The 24,007-nt window shown below is 43.8% G+C and overlaps 1 protein-coding gene across 1 annotated transcript in view; it reads right to left on the bottom strand.

Annotated features, from left to right (window-relative positions):
• Positions 1-18,161, bottom strand: part of CLUAP1 (clusterin associated protein 1) — a 32,998-nt gene extending 14,837 nt beyond the window's left edge. The window contains exons 1-6 of the mRNA XM_006897436.1: positions 18,140-18,161; positions 17,170-17,281; positions 15,354-15,438; positions 11,386-11,565; positions 7,124-7,219; positions 3,006-3,089 (exon numbers count right to left, since the gene is read on the bottom strand). Of these exons, the coding sequence (XP_006897498.1) occupies positions 3,006-3,089; positions 7,124-7,219; positions 11,386-11,565; positions 15,354-15,438; positions 17,170-17,281; positions 18,140-18,161 (579 nt within the window). The remainder of the gene's footprint in view (positions 1-3,005; positions 3,090-7,123; positions 7,220-11,385; positions 11,566-15,353; positions 15,439-17,169; positions 17,282-18,139) is intronic.
• Positions 18,162-24,007: the final 5,846 nt, after the last annotated feature.

The following is a 24,007-nucleotide window of genomic DNA, read 5'->3' on the forward strand; positions in this document are numbered from 1 at the left end:
CTTCTCACACTACATAAAGCCAAGAGCTAACAAACTACATCCCCCACACACAAACATTCACCTAACCCACCACCTTCCTGGGGAGCACAGCACAGGCCCAAAAAGGCTGTCAACCTGCTCTCATGGAGTCAATTCTGACAAACAGCAACCCTCACACAAAGTTGTTGGGGGATTTGAACCACTGACATTTCAGTTAGCAGCACAACAAGTAACACTGACTGCTAACCTCAAAATTGGTAGTTCAAACCCACCATCCACTCCACAGAAGAAAGAAGAGGAGTCTGTTCCCACAACAGACTGACAGCCATGGAAACCCTAAGACAGGTCACGGCCCCCTAGAGTCAGCACAGTCAGTGGGGATGGTGGTTGTTCCCAGGGAACGCGCACCCTGCCCCAACTCTACAAGCACTCATTCCCTAGAAAGCCAATGGCACTTAGATAAAGGCCAGGGTCTAGGCACTAGGTGCACAGAGTGTGAGTGTGCATGTGGAGCCGTGGACACATATGCAGATGAGATGTACACATGCATGTTAGAAGCTGTCAAGATTGTTCCAGTTCACAGCAACCCCAAGTACAACAGAAGTGACAACTTTCTTGTGCAGGCCTCATCATCACTGTGGTGTTTAACCCTACTGCTGTGGCCATGGTGTCACTGACCCTCTTACCAACCATGAAGTCCTCCCCCAGGAACTTGTGCCTCCTGGCTCACCAGGGACAACATGTCCAAGGAACATGAAGAGTCTTGCCATTTTTTAATTCTTAAGGTGCATTCTGGCTGTATTTCTTCCAAATATTTTATATACATGTATACATATATTCATATACTCCCTATGCAGACAAACATGCACATTAGTACTTCCTCCTGTAGCATTCTATCTATCTACCCATGGGAAGGTTAAAATCTTGCTTCAAACCAACACATAGCTTAGCTTTCCTCTCCAACAGAGAGGAAATGGGTTTCATCACCCTCCATATGCTTACATCTCTGGTTACTCCAGTGTGTGGGATATTTCCTACCAGCCTCCTACATGTCTTTTCACTCTGCTAAGTCCCAGCCCTCTGTGCTGTGCTGCCCAGGAGCATCTCTAAGGACAAGGTACCACCGCAACCTGGCATCCTTAGAAAGAGTTGTGGCAGCACTGTGGTGAAAGCATTTTGGCTGTTAACCAAAAGGGTGGTGGTTTGAGGCCACCTGCTGCTCTACAGGATTAAGATGATGGAGATTTACAGCCTTGAGAACACTCTGGAGCAGTTCTACTCAGTCCTACAGAGTCACATAAACTCACTGGTGGCGGAGGCTCAAGTCCTGCTGGGATTGTTGGTAGCCTTTTGAACAGCCCACAGTACATTCTATGCTCTAGGACATATCCTGACTCACATAAGGCTCCTGGCATCAGCACTGAAGATTGTATAGTGACCATGTGCACAGGACAGGCTTCATGTGCATGTGGTCATCAATGCCCATCAGAACCTATTTTTGGTTGGCACTGTTATTCTCCCTGCCCACCATGCCTATCATGGGCAGATGAGGAAAGTGAGGCACCATGGGTCACATAACCTGCCTGAAAGCACACAGCTGTCTGAGTTAAAGCCCTCCTCTCAACTGCCTTCCAGCTGTACACTTGAGGTATAATACCTGACAGTAAACAACTGCTGATTTTGGGTGAGCATGAGTGTAAGGGTTCACTCAATGCTCAGATTTCAGGAAAATGAGAAGTCAACTAAATGCCCAACAGTGAGGAACAGATATGAAAAAAAGATTACGAAGGATTCACAAGATATAGTATTAACTACTAACATTATTTTAAAAATTTTAACTTTTTCTTTTAATTGCAATTTGAGTGAAAGTTCAGAGTAAATTGTTTTTGTATTCAATAATTCATCATGTTTTGTGATACTGACCACAATCCTGACACAGGAACAACACTCTTCCTGCTGCTTCCCTATGTTTCCTATCTCCATCTGTCCACCCTCTCTCTGCCTATCATCTGAGCTTTATCCCTGGGTAGATGCTATGCAGGGAGGTCTTGGGGAGTGTGCCCCTCTCTGGTGACTCATCACTGCAGGCCTGCCTACAGTTAGGCTGGAGGTGCTCTGTAAGGGAGGTGATTTCAGTCTCAGGCATGAAGGGCTGCTAAACACCAAGTCCAAGGGTTCTAATGCGTCTCCAGCAGACCAGAGGTTATGGAGGAATTTTTATTATTACTAAATTTAAAGTATTGTCAATAACATGAGAAACTGTTCATACCAATCTTGCGTTGTTGTTGATTGTCACTGAGTCGATCATGACTCATAGAGACCCTGTGAACAAAAGGCCTGAAGCCTTTCTGTAACTACTGTCCTTTTTCAAAGTTCATAATTTCCAGAGAGGCATGTTGTTTAAGAAGTGGATGCCACTCCTGTTTCCAATTCATACTAATAATAACAGTTATTAGTATGCTATAGTAGTTATCAGATTACACTAAGTGTTCTAGAATTTTTCTAATTTTGGTTTCAATTTATTTTTTTTATATATTTAAAACAACTTTAATTATGAGAACATTTTACACGTGGGCTGGGACATTGGATGACACCCATTAGGTGTTTGGTTTCAATTTCTAATCAGTAATCTGATATTCAGCTTTCCTGTACTTTGCACTTCTCCATAACTTTTTCCCTTCTCTGAAACTATGCCGAGGTCATTACTCTCTTGCAGAGGCAGAAAACAGCTGAGTCTCAGGTATGAAATTATCAAGTTAAAGCAAAGTATGTATGGGATCAAATTAACAATCACCACTTGAAAGCTTAGAAATGAACCTTAGGGGGCAGTGACTTCATTTACTGGGGGAAGGATAAATGAAAAAAAGAGAATGCGGCTGGCTGTCTACCTCAAAGAAGGTTGTTTGTGTCACTGAACTGCACATGCGGTAACTGCTCCCTAGTATGTACCTTGGTGGGTATGGTCTCGTTAACAATAAAACACATAAACTTTAAAGAAACAAGAAGTAAAAGCAAAATTATCTTACCAGGATGTCTTTTATTGCTACTCTCATCACTTTGTCAGTCTCATTTATTTCCAGAGGTCTGGCGATCGCTTCTGTTCTCAGTTCCTACAGATAGCAAAAAACAGTTTAGAGATTTTTAGAAAAGGCATAATCCAGGTTATCAGTCTCAAGACGTGACTCAGGAACTACCACTCAGATAGAGCCCTGGTGGTGTGATGTGCCGCGTGTTGGGCTGCTAACCGGAGAGCTGTCTGTTCTAATGCACCCCCACTCCCAGGCAGAGTGATGAGGCAGGATGCCAGGAGCTGTAATTAACTCAGTGGAGGTGGGGTTTGTCTGTTGGTCTCAGACATTTCATTACAATTTTGATGCAAACGCATTAGATGTACCTCCTCTTCCGAAGATCTTCAGTGACCATATGAACTGTGAGACCACTCACATCCTCACCTTTTCCAAGTTGTTTCTCCCCCCATTAAAGTCAACTTCCCATTGAAAGGGTCCATTTAATCTGTCCAGCTGCTGGGCATATAATTTTGATTACATTATAATTTTCATTATTGTATTGGGAAAGTCAGCTGTGAGGGACCTCTCAAGAGTACTGAAGAGCAATGACTCAGGCTGGAGACTAAGGTGCACCTGATCCAGGCTATAGTCTTCACAATTACGTACTATGCATCGGAGAGTTGGACAGAGACTAGGGATGATAGAAAGAGAATTGATGCCTTTGAGCTGTGGTGCTGGAGAAGAGTGTTGAATATACCAGACTGCTAGGAGAACAAACAGGTTTGTCCTAGACAGGGTGAAGCCAGAATGCTCCTTGGAGTCAAGGATTCTGAAGCTTCATCTGACAAACTTTGGGCATGCTGCAAGGAGGGACTGGTCCTTGGAGAGGAACATCATGTTTGGGAGAGTAGAGGGACGGCGCAGAAAAGGAAGACCCTCGATGAGATGGATCGATTCTGTGATTGGGGTGATGGGAATGAGTATGTCGGAGACGGCGAGGTTGGCACAGGATAGAGCGGAGTTTAGGGCTCTTGTACATAATAGGGTCGCTGTGAGTCGCAAGCGAATTGATGGCACATAACAACAATAACAACAACAACATTATATAGAGAGAACTCTGATGACCTGGTAGCAAGGAACTGTGTTGCCAACCAGAAGGCACATGGTTCAAATCCATCAGTCATTCCATGGAAGAAAGACAAGCAACCTCTTCCCATGCAATTTATAGCCTCTGAAAACCCACTGGAGGGTCAGCTATGAATTGGTTCTGACTTGACAGCACTTAATAACAATATATATGTGTGTATATATGACCTTAAAAAGGTATGCCTGATCCAAGTCATGGTGCTTTCAATTGCTTCCTATGCATCTGAAAATTAAACAGTGAGTAAGGACAAGAATTGATACCTTTGAATTTGATGGTAGGTGCTAAAAGAACAAGCAAATCTGTCTTGTAGGAAGTGTAATCAGAGTGGTCCTTAGGGGCACGGATGGCAATGTGAATGAAAATGTCACTATGAGGGTCTTGGAGGTAATTGTCAAGCTTGCTCTGGATCCTGCATGTGACTTGTCATCTGAACCCTTGAATCCAAGCTAGTGGCCGGTCTGACCTGACTCAAGTTTCCCAGCCTCATGACCCAGTGGCCTGCTATCTGACCTACACTTGAGTCCCTCAGCTCTGTGACTGCAGGAGTCAGGTACAGCCTCCAACCTGACACCTTCCATGGTCTCCCCCAGGCTATGAGCATCTCAGGGAAGGCACTAAGACTTACACAAGGATGGAGAGCCAGGTCCCTTGTCCATGGTTAGTGATGGCCATCAAGTCAACAAAGCCAAGCAGCAACACTACAAATCACAGAACCCTGCCCTTTCCTCACAACCTCCAACATGCTCGAGCAAACTGTTACAGTCACTGTGGTGATTCATCTTGTTGAATGTATTCCTTTCTCCACCTTTACCAGCATAGCGGTTCATTTCCAAGGACTGGCCTGTACTGACAATAAACCCAAAGTACGTAAAACAAAGTTTCACCAGTGTCTCTGAGGAACACTGTTTCACTTCCTCCAAGACAGACTTGTGTGTTCTTTGGTAGTCCATGGAATATTCTGTACTATTCTTCAACATCACAAATCAAAGGCATGAGTTCTTCCTTGGCCATACCTATTCACTGTCCTATTCACAATTTCTCTTTGGTCATTGCTATTCAGTTTTGGATACACAGGAAGCAACTAAAAATACCATGTCTTGGTTCAAAGTGCACCTTAGCCTTTTACACTGACATCCTTGCTCTTTAGAACTTTGGAGAGGTTCTTAATAGCTGATGTTCCAAATGAAATTTTTTTTTAAATTTCTTGTTGCTGCTACTATGGGTATTGATTGTGGATCCAAGTAAAATTAAATCCTTGACAATATCAATCTTTTCTTCATCTACCATGATGTTGTCAATTGGTCCAGTGTTGAGGATACCTGAGAAGTAAGAGATTTAAGACATATTGAAATTTATAGTCTTCGATCTTTTTCATTAATTGTTTGAAGTCTTCCTCCTTTCCACAAGCAAGGTTGTGCCATCTGCAGGTTTCTGATGAGTCCTCCTCCAATTCTAATGCCACATTCTTCTTCATATAATCCAGCTTCTTGAATGGTTTGTTCAGCATACATATTCAATAGGCACAGAGAAAGGAATAGGTACAGAGAGAGGATACAACCCTGATACACAGCTTTCCTGATTTTAAACCATGGAGTGCTCCCTTCTTCTGTTTTGACAACTACTTCTTGGTCTAGGTATAGGGTTTTACATGAGTACAAGTAAGTGTTCTGAGATTCCCATTTTTCTCAATGTTATCCATAATTTGTCATGATCCACACAGTCAAATGTCTTTGCATAGTCAAGAAAACATAAGTAAATATCTATCTGGTATTCTCTGCTTTCGATTAAGATTCATCTGCCTTATTCTTCCTTCCACTACCTCTTCTGAATCCATCAGATTCTAATTGCCTACATCAGCTCACTAATGCCTAGGATGTTGATCATTATGTCTTCCACTTCACTTCTGACAACTTCCAATTTTCCTAGATTTATACTTCATACATTCCATGTTGCAATTAATAAAGGAAGTTTGCAGCTGTTTCTCTCCCCTTATTTTGTGTGTCTTCTCATCTGAGGGACTCATCTTCTGCTACTACCTCTAACAATGTTCTTGTTAGTCACTGGGTTCTCCTAAGCCTGTTATGTCAGAAGTTGCTGGCTTCTGTCTCAGTGTAGAAGCCCCACTAAAATCTGTCCACCATGGTGACCTTGCTGATATTTGAAATACCAATGGCATAGCTTCTAGCAACAGAGAAACATGCAAGTTATCCCAGTACAGCAAACTGACAGAGGAGAGAAAATTATAAAACAAACCATAAAATATCATAAAAAGAACATACATGCTACCGGGAACAGAAAGCAAACTCTCTGGCCTGGGACAGTGTACCTGCCGGCCTAGGAGAAGAGTGGGGTGGGGTGCCCGGTCAGGTCAGAGTTTGTATTCACCTGAGTGGTGATTGGAGCCCCAGAATGGGAGTCAGGCATGGATAACACCTCCTCATCCACAGTGCATGAGGGTGTGTCAAAGGATGGGGCATTCAGTGTAGGGCAGAGTTCCTGCTGGTCTCAGAGGAGCCTAGGCTACTCTGCGTGGCTAGAGATGGTACCTCTGCCAGTCCATGGGATGAAAAAGCAACCACTGCACAAGGATTCTTCCTCAAGAGCTAGACCATATTAGAATTATAAGCAGCACATTCAGGGTCCTGTGGTTTCCTTATCACAGTACATAGTGACACAGCAGCTGGTTACATGTTGGGCTGATAAAAGAAAGTGGTTGTTCAAACCCACCAGCTGCTCTGTGGGAGAAATATGAAGCAGTCTGCTCCCGTTAAGATTTAAAGACAGGAACCTTATGGTCACTGTATGGTCAGAATGGACTTGACAGCAGTAGGTCTGGCAGTAGGTTTCCCTTCTCTAGAAACAGTTCAGCCGTTGGTATTAGGTGAGTTCAATAAAATCACAAGCGAAAAGGGAGAAAGAGAACTGACAAAACTCTGGGCAGCAAGTGGGTTGAGTGAAGGAAGGACCCATGTTACCTGAAGGTGCTTACCCTCAGCTCCACCTCCTTGCCCAGCAGGTCATATAGAGACGCCCCTCTGGAAGTGATCTCAGAAGCTAGCTGCCTGGCTACTTTCAAGTCTGCAATCTGGAAGACAAGCAGCAAAGGCAGTGGCCTTGGTGACAGGTCTATCGGCAGCACTCAGCATGCAGAACATCCCAGAAGAACCAGTCTGTCAGCGCCCACCTGTGGCACTGGATTATGTTTTCATGAGACAGAGATGTCTACCCTGCACAGGAGTGGTCACTAGCGCATCAGCACAAGAAACTGTCATCTAAGTACAAACAAGAGTCTTGGTCTTCCCAAAAAATGAACACCAAGTCAGATTTCACCTGAAAAGAGAACAGGAAGCTGAAGGCTGACGTGCTTCTGACATGGGCTAGGTCAAAATAAGGTACCCTGACCATGGGCAGGGGGCCAGTGGAACAAGTTGAGGGGCACATTTCCTATAGTGGAACCCTGATGCCTGAGGCATAATTTTCTCCACATTGTTTCCACATTCTCTGGCTTGGGGTCTCTGCGAGGCATATGTGAGCTGGCAAATGTAAAACACAACAATACCTGTCCCCCACAACGGTGAAATGAGAATGACAAGACGAAGATAAGGATAAGGATGACAGAAAGAAGATGAAGCGGAGAATTAGAGAATGCAGATAAAGGTGAAGGCAAGAGAATGGAGATGAGGGTGGAGATGAAAGAACAGAGATGGCTAAGGATGAAGACGAAGAGGACAAAGGCCAAGGAGAGGAGAGGATGAGTTGAGGATGTGGAGGAGAGAGGGTTAAATGAGAAGACCCAGTATGTATCCCTTGGCAAAGTCTTCTTTCCTAAAATACGCATGATAGTCTTTTTCGTGAACATACTAATTTCTTCCAAAGAGCCCATACTTGAACATTTCCTTGTTCTGTTCATTCTCCCTCTCCTAAATAACTAAATTCCCACTTCTTTGGCTGCCAACAAAGGTTGAGAGTTCAAATCCTCCAGACACTCCACCAGAGAAACTACATGACAATCTTCTCCTGTAAAGATTACATCTGAGGGAAACACACAGGGCAGCTGTTTCTGCACATGTGATCAATGTGAGTCAGAGTATCTTGACAGCAGCAGGATTTTTCTTTTCAAACTCCCAGAAGTAGCAATGATCCATCTCTCCGCCCACCTGACAATCTCTCTTCAGTCCTCCAGAATACTGCTCCTTTAATTCTAGCTGCTTCTTTGACTTGCTGTTACTAGGGGCCACCACGTCATTTCTGGCTCACAGTGACTATAGCAGAACTGCTCATAGGGTTTCCAAGGCTGTATCTTTACTGAAGTGGATCATCCTCCCTGGGAGCACCTGGCAGGTTAGAACCAATGATCTCTCAGTAAGCAACCCAGCTTAATCTTTGCACCATCAGAGCTTCTTTTATCCCACCAGCAGCAAATGCCCAATTTTCTATGCAGGCTTCTCCTCTATAGACCCTTCCTGAGTCTCAGCACTGAAGTGAGAACTCCAGACATCAATCCCTAGACCTCTTTCTTTTCTGTGCCTCTTCTTCCCAAGCTTGTGGCTTTCACTCCACCCACCTGAAGGCTCCCCAGCCGGGACACTCACATATTCCACCATTGGCTTGGCATGTCTACTCAGACAGCAAGCTGGCCCAGCAAATGGAATCTGTCCCAAACTAAACTCATCTTCCCTGTGGGACGGGCTCCTTCCAAACACTTCTCCACTTCAGGAAACAGCAATGTTGTCCTTCCAGAAATCTGGGCCAAACTGTGCTGCAATCCCAAAGGCATGCAGTTTGAATCCATAAGCTGCTCTACAGGAGAAAGATGGGCAATCTCCTCCTGTGCGATTTATTGCCTCCAAAAACCCACCTGAGGATCAGCTATGGGTCAGTTCCAACTCCACAGTATGCAACTACCACCATCACAGAGGGCACCGTCCAAAGAGAGCTATGCTGCTAAGCCAAGGATGGTGCCCCTTTGGCAGTTCAAACAAAACAGCTGCTCCACAGGAGAAAGAAGGGCAATCTCCTCCTGTGCAATTTCCAGATTCCAGAAACCCATTGAAGGCCAGCTAGGAGTCGATTCCAACTCGATGGCAGTGAGCAGAGTTGAAGTGAACCACATATGACTATTTTAAAACTTAATACAAATTAAATAGAATTGAAAACTCAGCTTCCTACTTACGGCTAGTGGCTGTGGTGCTGTACAGTACAGGTAAAGAATATTTCCCATTACACAAAGTTCTATCAGGCTGTTGCTTTAGAATCATTCATGCATCTTCTCAATTCCTCATACCCTGCATGCCATCCCGGAAGCCAATTCCAGTGAATTGTGGCGGTGTGCTCTATAATGGAGCCCTGAGAAGCACAACACTCTGAAAGACAGGCAGTCTCCTCCTGGAAATATGTACCACTTTGAAATGCAAATGGAATTGGTGCATGAGCAAAGCAGATTCAACGCAGACCTTTTTTCTGTACCCCATTTCACAGCTTTTCATGCTTAGGAATACAACCCAGCACTTCAGTCCCACACTTTGGAAGCATATTCTTTTTATTGTGCACTTCACCCAAACTGCATGAAGGAGAAGGCAGGCTTAAGAAATGCAGAGGGTGTGTTAGAATGTATGTATATTTTATTGTTGTGTACATTGTGTCAGAACTGACCCATAGCTGACCCTCTGATTGGTTTTCAGAGAATTGCATGGGAGGAGACTGCTCATCCTTCTCCCACAGAGCAGCTGGTGGATTCAAACCATGTGTCTTTGGAACTATAGCAAAGCCTTCTTGCCAGTAGGCTACCACGTGTGTTTTAGAAGACAAAAATATAGATGTACCTTTTTTCACTGTACTTTTCTTGACTACACTTTGCAGATACCACATCTCAACCATTAAAGATTTGTAGCAACCCTATGTCAAAGTCCACCATCCAATCATAAGTGCTCACTCAGTGTCTCTGGGTCACATTTGGGAGCTCTCAGAATATTTTTTTAGGAAAGCTCACAATGCTCTTGCATATGACACAGACTGCGGCACAATGCAAACTGTTTTCACATGCTCTGGGAGACCAAATACTGTACATGCATTACTTTACTCCAGTACTCGCTTTCTGGGGTCATCTGGGACTGAAGCTGCGCTGTTGCCGAAGTTTGTCTGTATTCCAAACTCCTGCCACTCCTCCCCACCTCTCCATGGCATCACTTTTCCCTCTTACTTCCACCCCTGACTCCTTTCAGTCTATTAGACCCCTCCCTGCCATACAACCTCCCACAGCACTAGCCCCACCTAACCCACCACACCTTGTCCTTCTTTCCTTTTGGTCCATGAAAATGCCAGACATTTCGTTACTTGTTTAGCATGTATCTATTAACAGCCAGATTCTGTGCTGGATACTAAACACTCAAAGGACAAAGCAGACATTAGGCTGCTAATGAAAAGTCAGCGATTGAATCCACCAATTGCTCCATAGGACAAAGACGGACAGCCTTCTCCCATAGAAATTATAGCTTCAGAAACCCAATAGAGGTTTGTTGGGTTCTTACAAGTGGGGAAAGACTCAGCAGCTGTGAGGTTTTCTCCTTTACTTTATTTATTAGCTGATCCACCTCATCCACTTTCAACTCAGCAAACTGAACACAGGATTGCTGTCCTTTCTATTCACATCTGTATCTGCAGCACCTGAAACCCCAAACACAAAGCAACCCCCACAGCCAAGTAGCTTCTGTCTCTCAGCAGCTCTGCAGGACAGAGTGGAGCTCTCCCTCAGGGTTTCTAAGGTGGTGCATCTGGGCTCACACCACAAAGGCTTTAACTACAGTGCCACCAGGTCTCTTTAGCAGGTATAACCAAACAAGCATGTACCACTTGCCACTGAGTCAATTCCACTCACTGTGACTCTCAAGGATGGAGCTGCACTGCCTCGGAGATTTTCAAAGCTGTAAATCTTCACAGGAGCAGACTGCCTCATGCTTCTCCTGCAAATGGGCTGGTGAACTTGAACCTCCAACCTCTTGGTTAGCAGTCCAACACTTAATCCACTATGCTATCAGAGCTCTTATTTTGGATTAGTTCTTCTCAGCAGGCTTTCAATAAACAGTTGTATTGAGTTACTTACTGTGACTACTGGTTTTATCTCAATGGGATGAATCAGTGTAATGATCTGGTTTTAGTCAAAGAGGTGGACCTCTGCTTGTGAGGAGGACCAGCTATTCCCTGAGTCAGGGAACTGCCAGCCTGCTCTTCACTGCAAGCCTGGTATCTCCTCACCTTTGAGCCAAGATCAAACTTGAACTTGCTGATGTCCTCCTCTCCCACTGCTGCGCCCTCCATTCCTTTGGCCTTCATGGCATTGTACAGGACAGATGTGACCTTCAGCAGCTCTTTAACCGCATATCCATCTGCTTGGTAAAGCTTCTTAGTGTTGAGCTTTATATGTGCTTTGGTGGCCTATTTGTGGACAAAAGATACCCAAAACATTTAAGGCCATTTCCATATAATCTCTACACCAAATCCCATGTAGACAGTTTAAAAATGTCTTAGTCAACCACCAGGATATAATCTTATAGTGTTACATTGGAAGTAGGAATATAAACTGGTACAGCTTTGATGAAGAGATATCTGGTGTGGATCATCAAGACTATCAATGCACAAATCCAGAGACCCAGTGACTCCAGTTAAGTCGCCTCACATAGCAACTGGAAGAAGGATACAGGTTATCTAACACACACCGCCCCAAAGAGCAGAGGCTAGAATCCCAGCACCTATCTACATATCACGATACAGAGAGTGTAGTATAACCACGCCAGAGAGAACAAGCAAATCTGATTTGTAGTGATCAGGAAAGTTCTCTAAGATAAACAGTTCCCCAGTGTGTATAAAGTTATGTTGACACAACACTGTAGTCAAAATAGACTATATACAACAACCCTGTGACAATGACTAACATGTGGCCCAGAAACACAAAGTGAGCATGTGCTGTTGGGAAACAGTGCCAACACATTTCCTGAACACAGGACCGCCACAACCCTTGTACTTGTAATACACAGGCTCTAAGAAGTACAATGAGGTGACGTACAGTAAGACAAGATCTGTCTGTACTGTGATGTGAAAACAGCCAATTAATATTAAATAGTGTACAGTTTGGTGGCATTGTGTAAAGGAAAGGATAATGTTTATTTGTTCATATATGCATAGGGAGTGTTGATGGTCTTTGTCTGTAAACAACTGCAATGCTAACCTGAAGTCCATATATCTCTAGGGGTTCAAACATGCCGGCCACTCCAAGCAAGAAAAATGAGCAATTTCTGCCCATTCAATTTACAGTCTGGGAAACTACAAGCCATGAGATGGTTCTGACTCAATAGAAACAGGCTGCATTGGCTTTATATGCACAGAGCATGAAAGAGCCCTCACAGCGTAGTGGGTTATGTGTTGGGCTGCTGACCAAAAGGTCAACAATCGAGATCCACCAGCCACTCTGTGCAAAAAAGACAGGCATTCTCCTCCTATAAAGATTTACAGCCTCAGAACTCATGGAGGATTGCCATGCAGCAGAATTATCTTGATGGCAGTCTTTCATCTGTATATATACTGACTCTGAAAACTCACATTAAGGTTAGCTATAGATCAGATCTGACTACACACACACACACACACATTGTTGTTGTTAAGTGCCGCTGCAGCCAACTCATAGCAACCCTATGAATGAAAGTTTTGAACGCATAACTTTCATCGTTTCTCTAAGTTCAGAGAATATCCAGGAGGCAAGCTATTTCGTAAGTGGATGCCTCTAAGCTTGTTTTAATTTGAGAGCTCCATCAAACATTGTCCACCATGGGCAACAATTATTGCATTTGACACATCAGTGTCACAGTGTTTACCATCACAACAACCAGAGTTACCTCTGTATGGCAAAATGACAGACTAGTGCTACACTACTTAGAAGAATGTTCGACTGAAACAATTAAATGCAGACCTGAGGGCCCAAATGCCTTTTTAAAAACATGAGGCCAAATCCAATCAGCTCACATTCAATTGCAAGCAAGAGACCACACCCAAGCCTCAAAGAAAACAGAAAACACACCTTTGTAGAATCCAGCTGCTCCACTCATATATATACACACACACATTGTGGCATTGTGGTTAACCTTGAGGAAAATGGGGATTTCAGAACACTTGATCGGTTTATATAAAACCTATACTTGGACCAAGAAGCAGTCCTCAGATCAGAGTAAGGAAACACTGCATGGTTCAAAATCAGGATAGGAGTGCGTCAGGGATGCATCCTGTCCCTGTACCTTTTCAATCTGTATGCAGAACAGATCATTCAGGAAGCAGGGAGGAGTGTGTGTGGCATCAAGATTAGAGAAAGACTCATTAACAATCTACCATATGCTGATGACACAACCTTTCCTGCTGACACTGAAGAAGACCTGAAGCACTTGCTGCAAAAGGTCAAGGTCTTCAATATGGATTGAAGCTCAACATCAAGAAGACAAAGATTCTCACCACTGGGCATACTGGCAGCACCATAACAGATGGAGAAGAGACTGAGTTTGTTAGCAATTACAGCTTGCTTGGATCCACAGTCAACACCAGCAGTCAGGAAATCAAAAGATGAATTGCATAGGGAAAATCTGCTGTCATGGACCCCTCCAGAGTGCTGAAGAACAATGATGTCAGTCCAGATGCAAAGGTGCACCTAATCCAGGCCATGGTTTTCTCAATTCCTTTTTATGCTTCAGAGAGTTGGACAATGACTAAGGATGACAAAAGAAGAATAGATGCCTTCGAGTTGCTGGAGAAGAGTCTAGAACATACCATGGACTACCAAGAAAACAAATCACTCTGTCTTGGAGAGGGTAAAACCAAGTCTCTCCTTGGAGGCTAGGATTTTGAAGCTTTGCCTCACTTATTTTGGGCACATGGCCAGGAAAGATCAGTCCTTGGAGAAGGACATCATGCTCGGAAGGGTATAGGAGAGGGAGAACCAGGATGAGATGAACTGATACAGTAACTGGGGTGATGGGTCTTGGGTGTGTTGGAATTAGTGAGACTGGCTCAGGATAGGGAAGGGTTCAGAGCTGCTGTACACAGAGTCACTATACACTGCAGGCATGTAACAACAACAATATACTATGACAGGTTTAGAAGCAGGAGTGGCATCCCCTAAACAACATGCCTCCAAAAACTCTATGAAATTTGATAAATGTCGATAGGTGTAGAGGGGCTTCAGGCCTTTTGTTCATAGGGTCGCTATGAGTCATGCTCAACTCCAGGCAATCAACACAACAACATATATATATATACATACATACATACATACATACATACATTGGAAGGAGTTACATCCACTTCCTAAACATGCCTCCGCAACTCTATGAAATTTGATAAATGTCGAGAGTTATAAAAAGGTTTCAGGCCTTTTGTTCATAGGGTTGCTATGAGTACAACGGCATCTATCTATCTCTCTCTCTCTCTCTCTCTATCTCTATCTCCTGGAAGAAATGGAAAATAGTGGTTATAAGGAAGAGACCAGGAGTAGAAAGACATGCTACTCTATCCTATTTCATGATCTTTGATTTAAATCATGGAAAACATCACCCATTCAAAAATAAATGAAATTTTTAACCAAGAGTGGAGGGGAAGAATTTATGCTGGGAAATAATTCCACAGAAACCTGGCAATGCACACCGTGTTTTATTGCTTCTCACTAAGTGGATATTGCATTTTTATACACTGAAGGTCTGCGGTAATTCTGCATTAAAATCCCATGGCTGCCCTATTTTTTCAGCAGCGTTTGCTCACTTTGTGTCTTAGGGTCCCACCCAGGCAATTATCATAATATTTCTAGCTTTCATTGTGTTATTGTACCTTCACAGCTGAGCAGACCAGAATCAAGCCCACTGCTGTCGAGTCAGCTCCAGCTCACAGTTGCAGCTGTCTCCAGGCTGCACACTGCACAGAGAGAAGTCTTCTATTTCTTCAGAAAAAAAATGGTTCAAACTCTTTACTTTCTGGTTAGCAGCCACCAGGGCTCCTTTAACAGTTTAGTGTAAATATAACTTTCCTGTGCACTGGGAAACCCAAAGACTCATGAGACTGATTTTTACCAAGATGTTTGCATTGGCCTACAACCAAATCCACAATGTATCCTGAAAGTTAAATTTGAAAGAAGCCTTAACCAGGACTCATCCTTTTCTCATTCACTTAACTTTACTTCTCCAGGAACTAACCATGAACTGGGCAATCGCCTTGATGAAGAAAACACGGTCTTGTTCGGTCTCGACATCAGAAGGTATATCTGTCTGTGGCTCATATCTGCCAGAGAGAGGATACAAGTCAGCCAAGTAGCAAGTCCAAGAGAGGATGTAGGCAGCACGGGGGACACATGTAGAGCACAAGGCTCTCCAGTCCTCAACTGTGGCGGAAGACCGAGAGAGAGTGCACACCACACCAATACCTGATGCTTACCAACTCCCCAAGGGAGCAGAGCTCACCTATCAACAAGTGTGGCTGATTTAAAAACTCAAACCAGGGGCTCAGCTCACAAAATACAATGACCCTCAGATCTTGATGTTTCACTCAAATAATGAAAACTCTGACTCTAACTAACAGCCTTTGGCCCAGAAATATATTATGGGACCAGTTAATGTTTAGAAGCAATTGAGTTGTTGAAGTCACTTTGTCATGTCACTGGTGACCCACTAAGGTTCAGTTAATTCTGGCCTGTGGGCTGTTTGGGTCTAGCCAGTGAACTAAGGATGTTTTCACATTTGTAAAGCATGCACAGGCACACTGCAGCTTATTGTTTCACTTTATTGTTTGGTATTACAGCATATTTTTTACAAATTGCAGGTTTGTGATAAACATGGGTTGAGGAAGAAGTCTATTGATACCATTTTTTCTGATAGCTTGTCTCACTCCACGTGTGTAATCCATTTTGGTAATCCTTGCAATGCTGTCATTGTTGTTACCTGCTATCAAGTTGGAATTTACTCAGAGCTGACCCTTTAGCAGGTTTTCAGAGACTGTACATCACACCAGAGGAGACTGCCTGTCTTCTCCTCACACAATGGGTGGGAGAGATTCTAACCGCTTGCTATTTTGGGTTGCCAGCACAACTTCTTAATCCACTAGATTACCAGAGTTCCCCATTTCTTATAATTAGTCTAGTTTTTTTTAACACTTAATAGATTATAGTCTAGTTTTAATAATATTTTTGTATGCACTCGGGGGGGTGGCAAGTCATGAGACTCACTTTACTGAGACATTCATTTTACTGTGGTCTAAAACCACAAAGCGGCAATATCTCCTCGACGTGACTGCAGAGAATGAAAACTCTTTCCTCGACGTGACTGCAGAGAATGAAAACTCTGTGAGAGACCTTATTTATGTAGCCTAGAATACTTACTCTCCAACCAATTATAATGTTTGCTAATCTGTGAATTGCATTAGATTTTTCACACCAAGAAAAATTGAAATGCTACCTAACCCAGGGTGGTCTTCATTAGTGGGGTAGAGTGGAGAGAGTTCCTGCCACTCTGCAGGAGGACAAAGAGACTAGGTCACCACTCTGGTGCCTCCTCCCAAGGAGAAACTGTTCCCTCTTCACTCCCTCTGGTGAGTTCACTTCCCCTAGGTCATTTTTAAGCTTCTTGGAAGAAGTGTAACCCGGGTGGTCCTTAAGAGGCTAAGATGGTGCAACTTCATCTCACACACTTTGGGCATGTTTTCAGGAGAGGGTAGTCCTTGGGAAAAGACATAACAGAGTCATCGAAAGAGAGGACAACTTTCCAGGAGACGGACTGACACAGCAACAGTAACAACGGGCTCGAGCAGGGCTGTGAGCCTGGCATAGGACAGAGTAAGGTCCACACCTGTTGTTCACAGGGTCGCTATGAATCCTGGTTGACTTGATGGTACCCAACAACAACAGCAAAACAGCACAGTCTATCAGACTCAATTTTGTTGAACTTTCTTTTGCTATGCTGTTTCTAACAAATTAAGTCTAGTGTTTATCCTCAGGCCCTGGTCTAGGGTGGGTCTAACCTTTTCACCAGCCAGAGAAGCACTTCCGATACAAGTCCAAAATTGGGCGTGCGGAAATTCTCCATAGAAATGTGCCGAGGGTACCCCAAGGCTCTCATCATCTCTGTGAAATCTGTCCAAAGAAAAAGACAATCAGCAACTTCTTAGTCATTTACTCATCTATTTCCTGTCCTCTTACTAATGTTCATCTGCATTTTTAGAAAGAAAAAAAATTTAAAACACTGAATCTGCTACCTGAAAAACACTTACACCACCTTCATTATTATCTGACATTTCATATTTAGAATACCCAGAATCCTACTATCTATGTTTCTGCGCTTATCATGTACACCTGGCAGTAATGAATATCCAGGTGTTAGACACAGTCATCTGCTGGCTATGAGGTTACGGTTTTGTGTCAGCTCGATTGGGCTATGATTCTCAGTGGTTGTTGATTATGTAGTCTTCCTTAATTTCAACTTAACACTGATTTTGGCACAGGAATCTGATCTTTGGTGTACGCCATCTCATTAAACGAGGAGAAGGTATAGTTAAATTCAACGGGAGAAGCAGTCAAAGGCATACATTAGAATGAGCTTCAGGGATTGCTGGTGAATTTAATTTCTCTTTCATAGCATGATTTTCTCTTTTATACTCTTTTCCAGAGTACTGGCCCACCCGAAACTCAGATGGAAGAGAACTCTGTTGTGCACACTGTCTTCAAACTTGGGATGACACACTAATATAAAAATTTACAATAATATGCCAGTCACTCAATTGTTGCTGTCCCATTAGAACCAACTCATAGCTGACCCACCAGAGGAGCGAGGACTGGACAAGAGATCGCAATCGCTGTTCCAAACCTGAGGGGCTCCGGCAGCGCAGGGCCGCGCTAGGGCCGCCTCCGGCTCCCAGGCCCGAGGGGCTCCGGCAGCCTCAGAAAGCCCAGCAGGCGGACTCTAAGGGGCTCGAGAACAAGAGAACGTCTTACTGCGGAGGTCGCGAAAAGACATGTCTGGTTCCCTGAGTCCGGGTCGCTACCGCCAGCACCTGAGCACAAGCAAGCCGAATGCTCCCAGTTTCTATGGCAACCAACAGACGGCGCGCGTTCCTGGCCAAACATAAGCGGCTCGCGAAGCTGCTGAGCCAGGTACATGCGCAAAAAGCGTGCCCCGCCAGGGCGCCTCCTGAAAACAGAGCGTCGAGTCTTTACATTTGACACTGACTGATAGTATGTGGCGATCTGTAAAAATTTAAAGCTTTGGAAACCCCCTGAACCTTCTACTCTGTTCTATAGGGCTTGGTTTTAGTTTTTTACATCTTGTGCTTTGACACGGCGCTAGGCAGTTTACATACTGTCAGTCATGTACTACAATTGCATGACGCCTGAATAAAATGGCTGAACCCCCGCTTGTAACGGGCCAGCCTTTCAACTGCGAACACACTACTCAGAGACAGGCTGGAAAGCATTTCAGATCCGGGCGCGCCTGACGGCGGTTGTACTAACAACTCGGGCTGCCCTCTGATTTTATGCTTGGAGACTGCGTACATCCGGGTAGTTGAGGGAGGTGACCAGCCCAGACCCCAAAGGGTGCGATTCTATTTAAAGGGCATATTTAAAAAGACAGCTACCGAGACATGGACCAGATCAGTAAACAAATCATTATTTGCAAGAGGAATTAAGGGAGTGACAACTATTCTATATATTAATTGGGAGTGGGGTGAGCTTACGTGACTATAAGCATTTTTCCAGACTCTGACTTATTCATTGTTTACTACAGATGCTGAAAACGGACATTGTTGTCTTTTTCTTGATTTTAGAGGTACAGCATACAGTCTTAATATCACCATTATATTATTAGCTGTAGGTCCCCGTTTAAGACAGGTTTGGAAGCAGGAGTGGCATCCACTTTCTAAACAACATGCCTCTGGAGACTTTATGAACTTTGATAAATGTCGTTAGAGAAATTCCACTTGTGCTCACAGCTTTAAAATAGAATTGGGTGCAAAGGAGTCTAGGAAGTGACAGCAAGACTCATCATAGAGGGTTGACTCATGTAGATCACTCTGGCTTCTGTTTCAAATCTCACTCCTTTCTTTGAATCACCATCTTAGGTCACTGCTCTACTGTACATGTTTGTTTCTTGCGGTCTTGTTTTTCTTCCAAAAACCACCTTAGTTTTTTGTTGTTTTGTTGTTGTGGTGGTGGTTGTTATGTGCCGTCGAGTCGCTTACGACTCATAGCAACCCTTTGTACAACAAACCTAAACCTTGCTCTATCGCTTGCCAATCTTATTGTCTCCAACACGCCTATCCCCATTACTCCAGTAACGGAATAAATCCATTTCATCGAGGGTTTTCCTCTTCTGTGCTGTCCCTCAAACTCCCAAGCATGGCATCTCTCTCCAAGGACTTGTCCCTCCTTACAACATGTTCAAAGTTCAATACTCTTCTCCAGCACCAAAGCTCAAGGGCATCCACTCTCCTTTTATCATCCTTAGTCATTGTCCAGCTCTCTGATGCATTGCAAGTAATTGCAAAGACCATGACCTGTATCAGGTGCAGCTTAGTTTCCAGACTGACATTGTTGCACCTCAGTACTTTCCCAATGCTCCTCAATACTTTCCCAGTGCAATTCGTCTTTTACTTTCCTGTCTGCTGGTACCAAGAGTATTGATTGTAGAGCCAAGCAAACTGAAGCTGTCAACAGTCTCAATCTCTTCATCATCCATCATGATGCCGCCAATCAGCCCAGTGGTGAGAATCTTTGTTATCTTGATGTTGAGCTTCAATCCATGTTGAAGGCTGCAATCCTTGACCCTCTGCAGCAGGTGCTTCAGGTCCTCCTCAGTTTCAGCAAGCAGGGTTGTGTCATCTGCACAATGCAGATTGTCGAGTCCACCTCCAATCCTGATGTCACACTTCTCCTCATAGAGCCCAGTCTCGCGGATAATCTATTCCGCATATAGATTGAAAGATATGGAGATATCCTTGACGCACACCCTTCCCAATTTTGAACCATGCAGTGTTTCCTTGCTCTGTTCTGATAACTGCCTCCTGGTCCAAGTATAAGTTTCACATAAGCACAATCAAGTGTTCTGGGATTTCCATTCTTCTCAGAGTCAGCCACAGTTTGTTGTGTCAAATGCCTTTGCATAGTAAATCCACTTAGCAGTTGAGACATTAGGCCGTTGCTGTTTCTTATGGCTTTTTATATATGTCACTAAATATAAATCAACTACAATGCTAGAATATGTAGGTGTGTATGGAGGTCTCTTTGATTTATCTTTCTTATTTACCTACTTTCTTAGATCATGTAATTTGATTCTTTAGTCTTTTCTTTCTACCTTCCTAGTTTCCTGGACCCGTATCACAATTCAAAAGCTTCAATTCTTTGATCTTCTTTATTAGTTTTTGAAGTTTCCCATGTAACAGGCACATCTTAGACTTTAAAGTGACATCCTTGTTCCTTGGCTCTCTAAAAAAGTCCTTGGCAGCACATTGATTGGTCCAATGCAATAGATCATTTGCTCTTGACTGCTGTTTCCATGGGAGCTGATTGTGGATTCAAGTAAAATTAAGTTCATGCAGTTCGAATCCACCAGCAGCTCCACTGGAGAAGGATGAGCAGTCTCCTGCCATGCAATTAACTGCCTCTGAAAAACTGCTGGAGGGTCAGCTATGGATTGGTTCTGACTGGATGGTACACAAGAAAAACAGCAACAAACAATTTAACAGGTGTTAGTGTAGTGTGCTCACAAAGTATGAAACCCACTCACAAGGAACGCTTGTAAAATTTCTATTAAAAATTCTTTTTACGCATTGAAGGTTTATGACAATCCTTTATTGAGCCAGCCCGTCAGTGCCAGTTTTCCAGCAGCATGCATTTACTTTGTGACCACACTGTAGTCATTCTTATGCTGTTTCAATTTCTTCATAATGTTATCACAAACTCAACAGACTATAGTTTATTGTCAACATAACTTCTATATGCACTGGGACACTGAAAACTTTGCCTGACTCATTCCAAATCTACTTTGCTCTGGTGATATGGAATCAAGACTGAAGTGTCTCCAAAGCATGCCTTTAGAGACTTTATGTTTAACTTTTTGGACAAATGTTTCCAAATTGTTTGCACAGTTGTATATCGTCACCAACAATGTTGAAATTTCTCTCGTTTTTCAGCCTTTCTATATTATTCTGTTGTTTTGTGCCTTCCTGTCAGAACCAACTCATTGCTAACCTTCCAGCTGGTAACGGAAAGGGCTTGCTGGAGGAGCAGCTGATGGATTCAAACACTTGTCTTTAAGATGACAGTGCAACTCCTTACCTAGTATGCCACCAGAGCTGCCCTATCCTATGACGTCCTTATCATTTTGGACACACTGAGCCCATTGCTGCAGCTACCCGTGTCTATCGGTCTAGTTAAGAGAGTGTGTTTCCTAGGGAGCTCTGGTAGCCTAGTGGCAAGAAGCTGCACTGCAATCCCAGAGGTATGCTGTTCGAATCCACTAGATGTTCTGCTGGAGAAGGAGGGACAATCTCTTCCTGTACCAGACAGATCTGATTTGACGGTACTTGCACAAAATAATAAAATAAAATTTAAAAAAAAAACCCAACAACAAAACTAAGAGAGATTGTTTCCCCTGTAGGGCCTCTAGGTGGTGCTGTAACCATTTCAGTGGCGCATTCTCAGCCCCTGGCCCCAGGCAACCACTATCTTAGGCTTTTCATCCTTCCAGCTAGAAGGTCCAAAGCCAGCCCTTAACCACTAAGTTGTATGAGAGTTGGAATCATCTTCACCGTTAGAGATGATTGTTGGTTAGGTGCCATCTACTACTCAAAGTGACCCTGTGACCAGCAAACCTGAGTGAACCCTGTCCTATCATCTCTGATATTCTTGAGCCCATTGCTGCAGCACCTATATCAGTTCACCTATTTGGGGGTCTTTGTCTCTTTTGCTGACCCTCCTCCACCTTGCCAAGTATGATGTCCCTTGCCAAGGAATAACGTCTCCTAGTAGCAGTAATACGTCCAAAATATGATCACCATCCTTTCCTCCAAGGAACACTTTGGCTGCCTTTTCCAAGACATGCCTGTTCATTCTTTTGGCCATCCGCAGGATAGTCAGTACTCCAACACCACAGCTCAAAGGCATAAGTTCTTCTGCCATCCTTGTTCTGCTCTCAGATGCATAGCAGGTGATTTAAAAGACTATGGATTGAATTAGGCATACCTTAGTTTTCAAACTGACATCATTGTTCTTCAAATGTATTTTCGAGAGTCCCCTGACAGCAGAGTTGCCCAATGCAACACATCTCCTGACCTTCTGACTGCTGGTACCAAGGGTGTGTGAATTCAAGTAAGATCAAATCACTGACACATTCAATCCTTTCTCTATCTGTCATGATGTTGCCTCTTTGTCCAGTGCTGAGTTATTTGTGGACTATATTATGCCAGTTGGTTCAGAGCTTTCTGAGTGTCATGAGGGCTACAAATAAATATGTGCTTTAGATTGTATGTTGTATGATAATTTTTTAAACTTAGAAATAGTAAACAAGTAGGTAGAAATTGTTGATGTATGTCAGAAACAACTCACCGCAGGTTTTCAGAGGACAGGAGGAGATTACCCATCCTTTTCCTACAGAGTGACTGGTGAATTAAAACCACATCCCTTTTGACTGGTAGCACAACTCCTACCACTAAGCCACCAGATAGACAAGCAAGTGAAGGTAGGTAAGCAGCTTGTGAGCCAGTAAACAAAGGAACTGTATGGAGAGAGAAGTATGTTGTTGTTGTTGTTATGTGCCGTCGAGTCGCCTGCGACTCATAGCGACCCTATGTACAACAGCCCTAAACTCCGCTCTGTCCTGTGCCAATCGCACTGTCTCTGACACTCCCAACCCAATTATCCCAGTCACTGAATCAATCCACCTCATAGAGGGCCTTCCTCTCCTGCACTGTCCCTCCACCCTCCCAAGCATGATGTCCCTCTCCAAGGACCGGTCTCTCCTCACAACATGTCCAAAGTATGTTAGACGGAGCCTCAGAATCCTTGCCTCCAAGGAGCCACCCAGTTTAACCCTTTCCAGGACAAATCTGTTTGTTTTCCTAGCAGTCCATGGTATTCTCAATACTCTTCTCCAGCACCACAGCTCAAAGGCATCAATTCTCCTTCTATCCTCCTTGGTCATTGTCCAACTCTCTGATGCATAACAGGTGAGAGAAGTATAGATACAGTAAAAAAAGAGGACCACACACAGAGCGCCACACCCCGCTCAGAGGCACTGCCCTGCAAGAGGGACATCCCTGACCTTAGTTGCCTCTAAATTATTGGGACTCAGATCATCCACCACTTTGCTCCAACAAGGACTCAGTCTTTGTCAGGACGTTTACCACCTTTGAGATCCTGACATCACCAGTCCCTTTCTAGGACGAAGGTCAACTTTGCTGCCAGGAGAATCCAGACTTCTTGCTAGTGAGCTTACCCACGAGACAGTCTTTGAAAGAAGTCATTATGGAGTCTTCACACAACAAACCCTATAACCTTTATTTGGTGAGTAAGATGTTCTGTGTGGTTGATAAGTATTGTTTGTGTGTTTTGCTGTTTTCCCCTGGATTGCTATAATAAAAAAGCTTTGCATTTCTACTACAGGTATGTTTGAGAGAGTTACTTGGCACTCAAAATAGCCAGATGTTCCCCAGGGCTATGGCCTTGAGGCCCCAGACCCAGTCAGTCATTCCTTTAGGGTGTTTTATTATGGCTAAGTATTTCAGATAACAGATGTTGCCCTGGATGTGCTCACCAAGTTGTGCCAAGAAATCTGGAGAACAACCACTTGGCCAACTGACTGGAAGA

The sequence above is a fragment of the Elephantulus edwardii genome, unplaced genomic scaffold (assembly GCF_000299155.1).
Source record: "Elephantulus edwardii isolate Elephantulus edwardi_28Jun2011 unplaced genomic scaffold, EleEdw1.0 scaffold00209, whole genome shotgun sequence".
Lineage (NCBI taxonomy): Eukaryota > Metazoa > Chordata > Mammalia > Macroscelidea > Macroscelididae > Elephantulus > Elephantulus edwardii.